The sequence below is a fragment of the Apteryx rowi genome, unplaced genomic scaffold, assembly GCF_003343035.1.
Source record: "Apteryx rowi isolate R43461 unplaced genomic scaffold, aptRow1 scaffold_581, whole genome shotgun sequence".
NCBI classification, from domain to species: domain Eukaryota; kingdom Metazoa; phylum Chordata; class Aves; order Apterygiformes; family Apterygidae; genus Apteryx; species Apteryx rowi.
Window position 1 is genome coordinate 169,697 of NW_020450851.1, and position 16,064 is coordinate 185,760.

A 16,064-nucleotide genomic window follows, 5' to 3' on the forward strand; every position below is an offset into this window, starting at 1 on the left:
CACTGAAGCAGTAGGCAGCAAAAGCACCGTTCATTTTATTGTGCTGGGGCCAGTGGGAACAGTTCTTGTGCCTGCCTGGGCTATGGTTGGATCCCAGCTGAGCATATACCAGGGAGAAGAGGAAAAAACAGCAGCAAAAGGCAGGGAGTGGAGAGGGGAAGCAAGAGCTGGTGCAGGTTTTGTGTGCAGGTTGCACATTTTGTTTAATTAAAAATAACAACAAAACCAAAACCTCTCTGTGCTGAGAAGCTTTGCACTGAAGGAACAGTGCAATAAAACTCCTCCACTTTGGGGTTGAAGGAGCTTTTCACAGAAAGACAGGGTAAGTGCTGCTGTAGATGATCATTCACTGTCAACATCCTAGATGCCAGAGGAAAGAAAGAATAAAACCTGAAAACTTATAGAGCCTGGCTCTGCTCTCACTCTGGTCAGTATAGGCAGATGCCAGTCAGTGGAATTATGGTCCAACTTCACATTTACTATAGCTTCCTAATGCTAGGTAAACACTGCGTTCTGCATTCCAACAGCAGACTTTCATTTTAGTGCCGTTTCCCACTTCTATAAAGCAGAAGCAAGTGGGAAACTCTTTGACTGGGCCCATACCCTTCTTAACACTGTAGGCCCTGAAGAGGAAGGGCCCTTTGCTTTTCCAAACAAATAACACTTCCCTTTTCTTTTCACAATGACTTTCACTAGCTCAGGGAGCAGAGAAATGCTATTAGGGATAAGAGAAGCGACTCTCAGCTGCCATTGCTGCTGGGATGGTCAATCAATAACAAAATACAGCTTTAAGGCAGACCCCTTTTACTGTTTTTGAGAACACAGATTTCGATGACACCAATGCCAAAACTAGCTTTGCTATGTGAAATTGTTTCTCATATCCAGCTTTCAAAAGCCATCCTCTTGACCCAGAGCTAAGAAAAACCACACACACACAGAGCATCTGTCCAGTGCAAATTTCTGCAATGGATTGATAACAATATTTACTGGTTATATTTGTTCTTTTTATTCCCCGTTTGTCAGTACAATCATATTTTGCAAAGGAAAACAAATATAAACCTTTACAACTAAACCCCTGTATAGCCAAAGCAGTTCCTTTCACCCTTACAGATATTAGTACCTCCACTGTTAACTATGTCCATGTTTAAAGGGCACTCTGACCATTAGATACCCTTTCTGGTGCAGGAATAGGGAATGTTTCAGTTGGTGTCTCAGAGTCCTGTGAAGGTGAAGGCTGGAGAAAGAGGTACCCATTTTTTCTGCTAAGGAGAGCAAGTTCTTCTCTTAGACATACATCTTTTCTGCTTAGGAGAGTGATTTCTTCTTTTAGGAGTGCTGTCTCACCAGCCATGTAGTTGAACACTGACTGCAGCCTGGCTTCCTCCATGGTGTCACTACTTTGGGATCCCTGAAATTCTGCTCCCTGTAAGGAGAGAAAAAATAGCTCCTATAAACCATGGGAGAAGGGTTGGTGGGAAATTATTTCAAGTGGGAAAGGGAGGCTTTCTCAGAGGCAGATCAGCTTCATGACTGCTCTGCTCCTCAGTCAGAACCACTCAGAAATCACTGAGTGAAGGACCGTTAATTTAGTCTTGGACAGGTGGCTGGCTCATTCCCTAGTACAGAGCAAAGAAAACATTCCAATTCATTTGGCTATCTCCATACAACAAGGGAATAGCTTTGACTTGCTGCAAGACTCTTTCTAATTATAAGTAGGTAGGAAGGAAGATGGTTTGTTTCAATATTAGAAAACAGCTAAGTAAGAAATTAATAGAGAAGCTAAGGTATGGCCTACTTCAGGATCAGACCATCCATCTGCCTTTCAGTAAGAACTGGAGCAGCCATTCAGGCTGTACCACTAGGCAGTCTTAGACTGAACTGCTGACTGCAAAGCAAGATCTTAGACCAGAGAACCAGTAGGGCCAGATAAATGCTTATCCATTTCTGAACAGTCCCAAAGCATCATGCGGTACAATGGCTAAAAAGCTTACCAGATCATTCTTTAGTGAATCCAACTTAGTTTCAAGTTGCTGCTTTTCAAGGCAGAACTTGTTCAGCTGCTGCAGCTTGCTGGTGTTTTCTTTTGTCAGCATCATTAGCTGCTGCTGCAGGTCTAAGATTCTTTCCTAGAAAGATATAAACAGGTAAGCCAGGATGAGAGATAATAAAAAGTGTGAAATAGGGAAGAAGTGCCAGGCAGGAATACAAGTGTCACAGAAGAGAGGTAGACACTTGGACAGACTCTGATCCTGAATGCACCACATGATCCGGTAATACCCTTAGTACAAAGGTTTTCCTTTTTTTATTATTATTTTTTATTATTGCAAATGATTCAACCATTAGGCAAAGGGTGGGAAAGAGAAAACAGTTAAATACATTGTACCTCAGTATGTGTGTTAGATATTAAGATGGTTCCTGTGTCTGTTGCAAGCCAACATAGCAGAGGAACAGAAAAGGCTGGAGCTATGAGTTTCTGTTCTGAAGTTTGATTCTCATGTCCAAATCCAGGGGAGGGACAGGAATTCTCTGCAGAGCTATAAACACAGATGACCAGAAGAGCAAGGAGTGGCAAATGTGCTTGAACACCCTACTTTCCCGAAAACAGACTGTTAGTGTCACGCTGCACAAACCTGCAAGGAGCAAGTGGTTCACTACAAACTTGCTTGTGTCCTCACCAAAGTCAATTATAAAAGTTTTGAGCCAGACCTAGATGTATCCTATGTTGAAGGACACTGGACTAAGGAACAGTGAATGTCCACAGTGAGGCTGAGCCCAGAATGCGTTGCCAACTAACGTGAACAGGAAAAAGTAGAAGTCAGGAAATGTATCAGATATATGTATAAAAGTGATGGTGTTTTACTGCACAGGGAAAAAAAAAATAAGAATTTTATTCTTAATCAGCTTAAAACAAGAAGATATGATACTTGCTCACAGAGATATTTTCTGGATCTTTTGTGATCTGCCCCAGGCTGTTTTCTAATTTTCTCTCTCCATATGTATATAGTGACAGACAACAGTGGTGCTTTGTGAGGACAGTACAAGACTGCTGCTTGCTCACACTACTGTAGCAAAGCCTTAGGCCCTCCAGATAGTCATGCACTTTTCATACTGCCAGTTACTGGAGTGTTGCACAGTCTAACATCCCAGGCATGAGGAAGCACTGCTCTGCATCAGAGAGGTTATCACCAGATATAGTGGAAGGAGGCAGTAGGTGCCGAATGCCAGCTGAAAGCCAGAGAAAGCATTCTAGTAGAACTTGACATAGAGACTGAAGCAGAAGGATGTATTTGAGGAAAGTAAAAACAAACAAAAACAAACAAACAAAACCCCAAAACAGATCAACTACCTCCATGAAAAAATAGGCTGTGCTGCAGCAATTGGAGGAAAGATAGGAAGGATGACGGGAAATAAGAGTTGAACATTATGGTCTGTTGATGACAGGTGGAAAAACAAACAAACAAACATGAATATGTTAACCAAAGATTTTAGTGTGGCTATTCAGCCCCAGGTAAATGAAGCCTTAATAGAACAGCATCATCATGCATATCCCCTCCTCCTGTCCTTGTTCCTTACCTCCCATTCTTTGAGTTCCTGGCAGTGCACATATTCTTTCTCCATCATTTGCACCTTCAACTCTTCCAAGCGTGTGTTAACTGAATGTGCTTGGAGTGCTTCTAAATCAACCAGCCGGCCAAACTTTGTCATCATCAGCTGATTACACTTCTCTTCCAGTCCTAACAGAAAGGGCATGGCACACATTGCAGAACTCACTTTTGCTTGTTAGTAAGGATTTGTGACTTATTCACAGCTCCTTTTGTCTGAGCTCTTTGGTACTTGCTCTCTAATAAATAGTTCATACAAAGCCATACAAAGCTCACAACTGAATATTGCTATTTGTCCCTGTCCCTGACCAAGCCTATGTTGTCACCAGGCCACACACCTGGCCAGTCCTGGTCAGTCACTCCCAGGCTGAAGGCTATATAAAGCCTTGGCAGTTCCACAGAGGTGGGTTTGGCAGTACCAGATACCTGAACATCTTTGGTCATTCAGGAATTGTTTTGAATAGGGCTTGTCTTGTTCTTCAAAGGAAGAAAGAGGAAGAAATTGCTAAAAAAGCTTATGTGGCTTTAGAGAAAGTACTTTTTCCTAGCAGTTCTGACTTGGAGCCAGAAATAGCAATTGTGTGTCCTGATTTCCAGTGTCTCATCTCAGTCAGCTCTCCTTTTACTAAGTTCCCAAATTATTTAACACAGTCAAATGACTCTGCAATGCTGGAGCACTACCAGTACTTCATCAAAACAGGCCACTTGATCTGTTCTTTCTGTTTTATTTTCTGCAATAACCAGCTGGGACATCTGTGGGAGCATAAAGATGGCAGACAGCTGGTGAGTTACCCACACCCAGGCAGGGACACAGAAAGAGCACTAGCAAACTGTGTTGTTTAGAGTCGCTGTTACTCACGTTGAATCTTTGTCTCCATCTCCTTTTTGTCCTGGACAAGCTGCTTATGTTGCTGCCGGGCCTTCTTAAAGATCTCTCTCTGCATTATCTTTTCATTTTGTAGGTCCACAATTCTCTTCTGCAGATACTCCAAGGACTGGTTGGTAAATACCAAAGCTTGGGAGAAGTCACTGGGTATCTCCCCACTAACCAAGTACTCCACCTGCCAGAAATGGCCATAAGCAAGGCTGACTTTTACTTTTTAAGGGTGCTGGTGATCTCTCTGGATAACAAATGTGTGACTGTTAGAGAACTATCAAGTGAGGCAACACTAAATATACACACAACTCACATTTTGGCCCAAATAATCACTACCACTCAGCAAAGCTCAAAGGCTGCTTACAGCTATGTGTTGATTCTCTCCACATAAAGTTTTCTGCTCTTCCTCATACAGCATCTGGAACTGAGGGGGAGATAGGAACTCCCTACCAAATGTTTGTGCTTTTGGATGATCTGGGAGTTGCAGAATTGCACAGTCAGGCATGAGACTCTTCTGTCTTTCTTACCAATGTTTTAATGAAAGGAGATAAAGTGAATGGAGAGAGCTGAGCTTGCCTCAGAAGTATTTGAGCCAGAACAGGCAGAGGCAGATGAGGCCTGTCTTCTTTCTCTGAGGACAATACTCAACCCTGAGGAAATAAGAGCATTGTCTTCAGTTTTCCTCTTCATTTTCTACACATAATCCAAGGAATAACAGTTGCATGGATGAATGCACTGCATCCAATTCAGCATTCTTGAACTGGGCAAAACTCCCATTAGTTTCAATAGGGATTTTTTTTCCAGGAGGCTATCAATAGGCATAGACCTGAAGAAAAATCCCACGCCAAACCTGTAAAATGCTTGAAGGCTACACACATTTCAGCAATGGGCCAACCTGCCCGTATTTACCCCTTTTCTGTCAGTATAGGGGTAGAGAAGGAAAAAATCTAGAGTAATAGCACTATGAAGTTCAATTCATAGCACTGTCATTCCAAGGAGAATGTAGCGAATCCAGAACTAAGGGCCCCCAAAACCAGTAACACTGCTGTCTGAAGGTACACAGGCTATTCTGCATCTGCCAAAAGTAGAAGCGATAAATGCAGAATATGTGAATTACCTGATGAAGTTTCAAAGGCACAACTACATGCAACTCATTCAGTCTCTGCTGCTTTTCCCGTTGAAAGGCCTCCAGTTCCCCCTCTGCTGTGTCCAGGCTGGCTTCCACTGCTTTTGCCTGCAGAAAGACAAATTGTGGGCAAGCACAATTCTCAAGTAAGTAAGGCAGCAGGATTCTGTGTTAGAGTCCTTGATCTGAAGGGAAAGAACCATGGAAAAACAATGCTTTTTCTTTTTTTTCCTTTTTTTTTTTTAAACATGCTACGATAGATGAGTTTTGCTAATATGAGATTCAGCTACCTATTCAAGCAAGACTCTGTGCTAAATACTTCTGTGCAGATGAACACACATAAATGTCTCTTTACTGGAAAAGCCTTGTATGTGTCAAGAAACAGCTGCTTTGTTTAGTATCTAAAACACTTCTAGATCTACAGAGACTGCAAGATATTTTTTATTGTGTTATGCCTGGAAATGCTTATTGATTCTGCATGAGAAAGAAACAATTCAGACTCAAATGTCAGACCCCAGGGTGAATATGTGGCAGCTGGCACTTAGGAAAGCCTTTAAAAACTAAACAAACAAACAAAAAAACGTTTTAAGTAAAGCATATTTGATGGGACTTTTTAGAGACACAATAAAAGGGAGCCTTGCATAAGGTTATTCTGGCAGAACTCTCTCTCAATCCCGGATAACCTTTTAAATTAAGATATTTTTTAATTAATACAAATCAAATGCCTTGATGAATGTAGGAGCTGAGAAAAAGCTAAAAGAAAAACTTACAAGTGAGTTTATGATTTTTATGATTACTGTGACAAAGAGCAGAAGAAAATAACTAGAAGCAAAAGAAATAGATGGAAGAGCTGCATTTTTTATTCTCCACTTATTTGAGCATGCATTTGTGTTAGGAAAAGGATGCTCTATACGTTCCATCCCCATAAACACGCACACACGATGGGCCAAGCTACACCAAGTGTTGCGTCTGAACCAGGCAGTCCAAATCCTGCTGCTGCATGAGGATTAGACAGTTGGAAAGGAGCTGGACCTAAAACCTGGATCCAGCCCCAAAGCAGCTGGGGTTGGACCACCTTGATTTACCCATTTCAGGGTGACCCATTGTTGAGCCTTCTGCTGGGGCTGTGAGGCTGCATCCTGCCTCCGTGCTAGCATGGCTATCTCTCCCCAAATTGAGGCCCCTTGAAAGGTTAGTATTTTGGTCTTAAATCTCAACCAAATTCAGTATCATGGTGTTCTCACTCTGCTGGAGGCAGCTGATGCTTGCTGAGAAGAGGACACACAGTACCTTTTTGACCAAGGCATCATATTCCTTTCTGAGGTTATCAGCAACTTTCTTCTGCTCTGTTAAAGCATCCTCAATGTCTAATCGCTTCTCACGGAGCTGGATGGTGTTTTGGAAGAGTGCCTCATCACAGTCTAAGAAGGAAGGGGTCATAGGATAGCTTAGTTTCATTATGACTGTACTGTAATTACAGGCTTGAGCTAGTTGCTTCTCCTACTATGCAGGTTGCCCATAATAACACCATGATCTTGGTTCCTTAGAGCTTTGTCAAACTTCAACCATTTGGGCTGAGTGTCTCCATGATGGTGACTGAACATATTGGATGGATCTTTTTTATTTACATTCAGTCAAAACGGTTTGTTTCCAGAACTAAACATGCACCAGAGGCAATATTAAATCCAAATGCTCAAAAGTTAGGTTGTGTAACTAATTCAGTCCCAGAAATTAGTATGTGTTATGGTACAATCTTTAGGTATGTGAACATGCAGCTATTTATCCATAGCACCTTTCAGTATAAATGATGGACTTGCTATGGGGATCATTTATAGCTCTATTTGTAAAGGCAGCTGGGGTTCATAGGACCTGTTTCATTTGTTTCATACTAAGGAAGATCTGTGAATTTGTCTGACGCAGTGACTTCAGTAATACTTTTTAATACAGCATAATCAACCCAAATCAGCTGGCATAATAAAAAGAAGTCCATTAAAGGACAAGACAAACTACACTTAAAGACACAAATATTAATGTGCAAATGTAGCTTGCTATTTCATCACTAAATTAGTAATTTGGGCTGTTTCAATAAAAAGTAAAAACTTCTCTATTTCTTCCTAACATTTCATTAAAAAAAGAGGTAGACAAGGAGTTAACCAAAAATCCAATTTGTGAAAATGAGGGGTTTTTTTAACCCAATTTCAAAACAATATGATAAGGCAATTTGATGGGAAATTCTAACTGAAAATAAAGCAATCCTGTTAAGTGGTCATTGATATATCACTCAAAGATTAAAAAAGAACCCTAAAGTAGGGTTTAGGGGGTTAGTTTAAAATAGCTTAAACACTATTTAAGTCATACCAAAAAAAAGTTGCTTGCCTTTGTTGAATAAATGAATGAATAGGATTTTGCAAAATAAAGCTCCTAACCATTTGGATACCCACCAAAGACAAGCCTAGCAACAGGCAATTGCCACATAAATCCACGAGGTGGTAACAAAGAGCTTAATTTAACACCACTGGAGAGTTTCCCCAGAACTCCCCTGCACAGCCATCCAGCACAGGGAGGCGGCAGGTTTCTGGAGAGCTTCTGCAGCCTTGCTCCAGCTCTGCTCCCACAAGGAGCGTCTTCTCTACAGAAAACAGCCATGAAATGTGAATGGTCCTTTACACATAGTAATTAATTCTTAGCATTCAGCCAAGTTTTACTTCTTCCAAACATTTTAATTAAGGTATTCTATATCACCAGTGGTTTCATCATCTTCACTGAGATTTTCTAAGGAGAAAGGTCCCACTCAGGAGGAGTGAACACATTCTGACCCTTACTAATGGCGTTAATGTGAAACAAATAATGAGAAAAACTGTGTTTTCATTTAAATACAGAATATTGCACATAAAGCTAAACAGATAATCAATCCAGGGAAATGATGGTTTAGGTACCCTTTGGGCAAACGGAGTCATCAAAGACTTCATCTTCAGATCCTGAATCTTCTTCAGCACTCTCCAAGCTGGACTCTTCATCAATCTCCTTTTCATTCTCATCTTCTTCATCTGGAAGAAAAGGACAGTACTGCTGGCTTGCAGAAGACTCACAGATCCACTAGCTGTGCACTGTGCTGATGTGCTGGTGAACATATCCCCAGTAATCCAAGAAAGATCTCCCTAGTAATATGTGGACCCAGGCACCTTTTGCCTATCCCGTTGATTTGATGATTTTACAGAAAAAAGTGAAGGAGAGAGAACATCCCATAGCACCATAGGCACAAGTAAACACAGGCACATTTGGGGGGACTTTCTTCAAGGATTTTTCTTCTCTTTATATGTGCTAGCTATTTGAAATTTAAACCTTGCAGGTTTACCACTCTACTGCAGAGATTAACCAGACAAATAAAATGCAGAGAGGCACAAAAACTGTCAGAAAAGCATCACTGTTGTCAGTCCTTTTTGCACATCACGTCACCCTTGAAATCAAAAAATCAAGTCAGAGACAGCAAACATATATTTTAGCTTGATAACACTGCCTAGTCTTAATAGTTTAAAACCTAGTCACTAAGATAAATGAAATCGTTTCATATGTTTAGTCCAGTGACTAATGGATGATTGTAGATTGGGTTTATGATCTCTCATTAGTCAATGGACAGATTAAAGGAAAATGTCATGAACATGGCAGATAAATCACTTATCCATAGCTCCCATTGGTAGCGCATAGGAAGTAGCTATTAAAAGCTTTGCCTTTTCTTCCTACCAATTATCAACGTATCCTCAATACTGACATACAGGAAGTAAATTTTAAGAGCTGTCATCAGACCAAATGTAATCATGCCAGAGACTGAATTACACCATTTTTATAATTCAAAATGGTTGCCACAGACTGTGGGTTTGCATATAAGTAAAAGCTGGGTAGGTCTAATCTATTTGGTTTTTTGAATCAAGCTGAACTTTGCATGTATCTAGGACTCCAGGTAGGTTGAGAGACATTTACTTGATAGCAAGGAAGTATGTATAACAAATCCATAACCCAGAATAAATAAATAAATAAATAAATAAATAAATAGTGTCTCCAACCTGCTTCTCTTTCTACTTCTTTCTTTTTAATGCGCTTGATTTTTTTCTTCAGAACTTTGGTCAGAAAATGGGCAAATTTGTTATTTTCTCCAAGGGATGCTTGGAAGGTGGCATAAAGAGCTTTCTCACAGTCCTGAAGCTTTGCAGTCTCATACTTTCTATCCTCCATCTGTGCAAGGTAGCTATTTAATTTCTGCTATATACATAAAAAAAAAAAGTTCTTAATTTAAAGTATATGATTTGTCACTAATTCCACATCACTAAGTATCCATTAAAATAAACTTTTCTAAATCTTAATAATTGTAACTATTTGAAGTTAAAAGTGACCATTATTGAGAGCTTCTTATTTCTCAAAATTAGCACTTGACACTGGATCAGTGCTAACGGGAAGCAAAGAGATGCCATCATTTGTTTTATGGCTTGCTTTTGTTTCAAGACACTCATTAGCAGTATTTTTGAATCCAGACACATGTGGATTACTTACTTGCATGGCCTTCTGCTCACTGAGGAGAGTGTTAACACGCCCCTGTAGAAGGTCCTCATGTTTTTCAAAGTTATTCAGGAGAAGCAGCTCTTCAAACCACGTGATGTGGCACAGGTCAGCACATTTCATCTGCACGTCCAGCTTCAGTTTCATGTGCCGCAGGAAGCGGAGTTCAGCATCAAAGTTGATCACCAGTGCATTGATCTGGAGCATATGAGAAAGGCAAACCAGGGATAGGGAAAGTATTAGAAGGGGAGATAAACATGTAAAGCTAGAGAAAGGAGTAGCAGGCAAAAATCCTCTCTTTGCCAAGTCAAAAACTTGCCCATGTTATCTAATATGAACTACTGAAGTGTTTAGAAACACAAAGTTAAACCCAAATGTGTCTTTGTTCTCAGCACAATAACACAAAAATCACTGAAACTTCACAGAAATGTTTCAGTGCCTCCCACAGTGCTCAAGGAAATATTTTACTCGTCACACACACAGTGTTCTACAACAGCCTGAAGCAGTTCATTGTAACAATCCTAGATAAAGCAATAAACACATTACTGTCTTCTGCCTTGACACACTTCTCAGAATATCTACCAGATCCTTTCATAGGCATTTACAGCTAAATTTGAACTAGCAGCTGCTAACAGGAGCAGCTGTTACGTATGTGATGGTCAGAGCAGCATTTGGATGTTCTCTCAAAGCCTTCATAAATAGAAACACAAAGGTGTCTGTGATGGGTTAGACCATAGACTCAATGGCCAACAGAAGATGCTTGAGGAAAGAAGACAAGAAACAGAGCAAACAACTGAACAGTGATACACCTTCAGCATGCTCCCTCTATGCCCTCTACACCCTCCTAAACTGACTTTAGAGACATCCTGAGTCTAAAGTGGTATGCTTGCCTTCAACAGCTTTGAAAGGATTTTTTTCCCCTGAGTTTATCAAACTGTAGCCTTCCCCCATCCTAAAGTTAAAAGTGTCAAAGTTCAATTATTGTTGGATAGGAAAACTACTCCCATTTGCATGTTTTAAGCCTTCTACCTGACCATTTAATTTGAGATCCCTCCTCTTTTAAGAGGCAATTTCCACTCTCCTTTTCTAGTAGTTCATAATTTTGTCATCTCTGTCACATCCCCTCCAGTTGCCTCATTTCCTGGCCAAAGATGCCCAGGGCATGCCTTTTAAAGAAGCTTTTCCACGACTTCAAGCATTCTTGTTACTCTCTTCTGTACCTTTTCTAATTCTACAAAATTAGTTTTGAGATCAAAGGGCCAGGACTACTCATGTTATCAGAGAGCTGAGAACATCATGTGTCTATGAAGATATAGTGACACTTCATTTTTTTCCCTCCATCACTTTCCAAATAATTTCTAATATTCTATTTGTCTTTTTTGACTACTGAGCTCATGTTTTCACAGAGCAATCAATAACAACTCTAAGATCTGTTTTTCAACTGAGAGTAGTCAGTACAGTAATCACAGTTAGGTACTTATACTGATTTACACTGTAAATTTACTCTAGATAACTTTCTCCTGAAATTCCCAAAGGCAAGAGTAGCTGCAGCACTGAGACAGAAGGAAGAGTTTTTGATTTTTACTTCTGACAGAGTGGGGTTGTTCAATCTGAAAAAATTAACTTTTGGTTTCCTACCCTTTTAATCAAGGTCTCCTGTAGATACATGTTTCTTATCTTCTCCCTCTTTAAAATTTCCAGTTCTATTTCTGTTGGCTCTGCCTTCTCAATCTCAAAAACCTTTGGCTGCTCTGTGACCACAGATGATGGTATTTTCATTGAGCGCACACTTGCGGTCCGTGTCATAGGCTCAGTCTCTCTGATGGAAGGACCATGAAGAAACCTTTCCCTGAAAACACCAAATGATGGAGACCCTTCCAACTGTTCCTGGAGTTTTGCCTCGGCCTCCTGCTCATGTTTAAACTTCAGGAGGATGTCACTGTCAAACTGGAATTTTTTTTCTGGAACTTCATCCGGGTGTAACTGAGGGATCGGAGGAACTGGGAGCTGTTCAGATAAATCCAAGGCTGCTTGCACAGATTTCAGTTCTTGCACTAAACACTTGATTTCATCAAGAATAGAAACCTTGAGATCCCGCAAAGACATGATCTGCTTGTTCATATTTGCTTTTTTCTCATGGATCTGCAAAGAAAAAACAATTTTAGGAGGATTCCCCAGGGACACTTGCATAGTATGTGATCTCCCTCAACACAAGTAATGGATAAGTGGCTTGTCATACTGACTTTCCTTCTTTCCATATTAGCTTTTTTTCTGTACCTTCTCTGCATATTAGCATTTCTCAGACAGCTGTCCCTCAATCTGTAGTTTTAGATTCTTTGGGGCCACCTCCCTTCTTCTCCTGCACAGAGGATGGCAAAAGTGCAAGAGGGAAAATGAGGCTCCCCTCATCCCTTGGTTCTTGACTTGATTGCAAGTTTATTGACATGAGATGCTGAAGCAGTGCAGAAAGCAGGCAGAGACTGAAAATTAGCTGTGGTGTTTTAGAAGATCAGTCATTTGGGCTGTCTCTCATTAAACACAAAAAGTATCTCTGGCTTTGATATGTGGCCCTCTATTCAGGCAGAGTGTAATAGTCTAATAAAGAGAAAATTAGATATCTACAGTGTTTTGTAAAGCAACCTTTATCATAAACACTACCAAATGCACAGCTGTACATCAATTCAAACTTCTTCGACACAGTCTTTGAAACAAAGCAGTTATCTCATATAACCTCGAAGATACGAGCAGTCCTCCATAAATGTAGGTCTGGAAGATGAGCTGAGATTGTCTTTTATCTGTGAAGCTGAAAACACAACTACCATAGGCCATTAGAAGTGGAACAAGTGTCTGAATTTTCAAAGTATAGTAGATAGCAATATTAAATGCAAGAAAGCTGCATTCTGCAAGCTTTTGCAATTGGATAAAAAACATTGGATGTCCAAAACAAATTCTCTCTAGGTCTTCCAACAATCCAGGGTCCCAAAGTCAACTCACAAAACTTTGGGGTCAGCTGAATATTTTTATCCAACTTGAAGATAAATATCCACTAATCTGAAACGTAAGAGGCATGAATTAAACAGCTGAGTGCAACAAAACCTATTAGCAACATCTTGTTTGCATCTTGACTGACCTGTAGACAGATCTCAGTAATAAAGGGGCACTGTATTCATTTACTCTCTTCACATGAATTAACAATAGAATGTGATCTAATATATTAATGTATTTAGCAGAAACTTCTCTTATCTTGATAAAAGAAAACAACCCTATACACCAGCCACCTGAAGTAATTGGAATTCTGCATCTGTATAAACCTGGGATTTACAACCAGAACTATTCCCTTTGTTTGCATTGGCTTATCCTACTGAATTAGGTTAACCACTGGGTACCCTGTAACATCAGCACACAGCAAAGTACTGAAACCTGGGCACTAAACTGATACAACAAATCCCCTGAGATTATAGCATTGCCTCTGTAATGCTGGGACCTCACTATCAAAGTAACTCAGCCTACAGGGAGCCTGAGATTAAGCAACTGGTTCGCAAGGATAGGACTGGGGAAGATTCAAGGCTTTTTTTTTTTTTTTGAGGAATAGAGACACTTAGAGTACAATTTTCACATTGTGATACTTAGACAAACTATGCTGAGAAGAGGCTCCTCTGTCAGTAAGCAAGAAATAAGTCTCCATACCAAAAAGTAACTAGACAACACCAAGTCCAATGGACATTTTTCTTCATTGTTCTTTTAGCTAAAGAAATTTGTCCTCATTCTTCTGCACTCTAGCTAAATAAAATGAAAAACCTATGAGTTCCTATGAGAGGAAGGAAAATAAAAAAGAAGTCACAAGGAAACCAACAAAAGTACTGCACAACATTTGAGCTTGTTATGTCTTAGTGGTTAAAAAGTATGTAGTAGCTGTGGGGGTCCTGTCACAGGGAGGTAGCTCCAAAACATCTGGTTTCCCAGGAAGATTCCACTGCTCAGCAACGAGAAGCAGTGATCCCCCAAGTGCAAATATGAAGAGGCGACTCTAAAAGGACCCGTCTTTGGTCACATCCCTCTTTTTATATAGGTATTTCATGACAGGGATTATTTAGCTCAGTGTTTTACAGAAAGCATATCAATGACTAGATGATAGGATTTGTCTGAAAATTTTGAAAGACAGATGTTCCTACTGAAGTGCTGGAAAAGGTAAATTCTCCTTCTTCTTTAAGAAGGGCCAGCTGAGAGTTACCCTGGATTGATTCGAGCTTGAGTTTCATGAAGCACTAACAGTTCACAAGAGAAAAGCTGATTTGTAACTAAAGCTGACTTGACTCAGCCTATCCTTCAAGGCTTCCCACATCCAATTTGATCTTTCAAAAAATGTCATCAGGGACTATTATGCTATCCTCTCCTCTTCCAAAAAGGGGGACATTTTCATAGCAGTGAATCAGTTTACATACCAACACTTCCAAGGATGCAAGCTGCATCATCTTCTTCTCAGCGTTCATACGCTTGTGTTCAGGGACTCTGTAGTCAGCAGCAGTCTTCAGCTTATGATCTCCCATATTTTCCTGTGCTTCTTTGATGTCCTGAGCATCTTTGGGATTCTCGTAGTCATCACTAGGTTTGTTCTTGTATCTGGTAGGTACAAAACAAAGCAGAGCTTTAAGACAGTAAGCATAGATGAAGAAACAGGGTCATTCAATACCTTCTGATTTGTGCAGCAAGGCTTGGGGGGTGACCTAGGGATCAAGAGGGAATCACATACCTCTTTCATAAACCAATGGCTACTTTGAGAAGAATAGCCTTGCACATTTGAAGGAATACCTTAGATAGATTATTTTTCTACCCAAGAACTCTTGTAACATAGACCTGCCATGGGACAGGTTAAACCCTGGCACTTGGACTGAGTTCTAGGTTTAGATAGTACATGTTGCTCCTATTCTCACGGACCCATGTTTCAACACTCTGCCAAGCTGCAGCACAAAATACCCGATACTACTCTCTTTATTGTTAAACTGTTAATAGCTTCAGAACAACTTGTGCACTGACAGTGCACTGGTTCCATTTCTTGTGATTCATCTCCTAATGAAGAGCTTCTGTACTTCCATGAACATTCAAAAATTTCTCGTCCCCCTTTCTTGTCTCACAAAATGGGAGCCAGCATGGAGAGCAAAGGCACGTCACAAACCCACTCTCAAGTAATGGTTATGATGTTAGTGCAACTGACTTATCCCAGCTTTTGCAACGTCTGCTCTGTGTGGCGCTGGTAAGGTTAACTGAGGGTTGACTGTAATGGTCTATTTGGTCCATAAGCCATCATCAATTTAGCCCCTCTCTTATTTCCTATCTGAAGATACAGCTACCTAGTTGAACCAGTGATCACCTCAAATTGTTTAAAGTTTTAAGAAGAGGAACCATGGTTGCTAACTGAAAGATTTTAATCCTCACTTGAGACTCAAAGGCACATAAAAGCTCAATTTTAATTATATCCATTAGAAGAATAAAAAACTAGGCAGCAACATGATAGCCCCCGTATGACAGCTAAACAGAATTATTTGACCTCGCACAAGAAGCAGAACTAAAAGGGCACAGATTCTGATTCGAGACTCACAGTTCTTCCCACTCCTCCTTCCTCTTCATGATCTTAGCTTTGGCCTTGTCAGATTTCTCAACAATTCTTTTGATTTGCTCACGCTGGTTTGCTATAAGACATGTGGTCACCGTTTGTACCTCTGACTTTTTCAGCTTTTCCGCCTCTGATTCCCCCTCGACAACTCTAGCAGCTGGACCAAAAAATAACCACATGAACACATAAGTACTGAAAACCCCTGGGACAGCTCTTACAGAACTGATGTAGATCAGGATACTCTACCACAGTGAATGTTCTGAATGCATTCAGGTTGTTTTAGTTCACTCTTAGTCA

The 16,064-nt window shown here is 40.4% G+C and overlaps 1 protein-coding gene across 1 annotated transcript in view; it reads right to left on the reverse strand.

Moving 5' to 3' along the window:
- Positions 1 to 1,144: 1,144 nt before the first annotated feature.
- The window catches only part of CFAP44 (cilia and flagella associated protein 44), a 43,932-nt gene continuing 29,012 nt past the window's right edge, over positions 1,145 to 16,064 (reverse strand). Inside the window, exons 24-35 of the mRNA XM_026082541.1 lie at positions 15,753 to 15,924; positions 14,599 to 14,776; positions 11,795 to 12,298; positions 10,151 to 10,354; positions 9,667 to 9,862; positions 8,542 to 8,652; positions 6,896 to 7,026; positions 5,597 to 5,713; positions 4,462 to 4,663; positions 3,574 to 3,734; positions 1,992 to 2,126; positions 1,145 to 1,423 (exon numbers count right to left, since the gene is read on the reverse strand). Coding sequence (XP_025938326.1) covers positions 1,145 to 1,423; positions 1,992 to 2,126; positions 3,574 to 3,734; positions 4,462 to 4,663; positions 5,597 to 5,713; positions 6,896 to 7,026; positions 8,542 to 8,652; positions 9,667 to 9,862; positions 10,151 to 10,354; positions 11,795 to 12,298; positions 14,599 to 14,776; positions 15,753 to 15,924 — 2,390 coding nt within the window. The remainder of the gene's footprint in view (positions 1,424 to 1,991; positions 2,127 to 3,573; positions 3,735 to 4,461; positions 4,664 to 5,596; positions 5,714 to 6,895; positions 7,027 to 8,541; positions 8,653 to 9,666; positions 9,863 to 10,150; positions 10,355 to 11,794; positions 12,299 to 14,598; positions 14,777 to 15,752; positions 15,925 to 16,064) is intronic.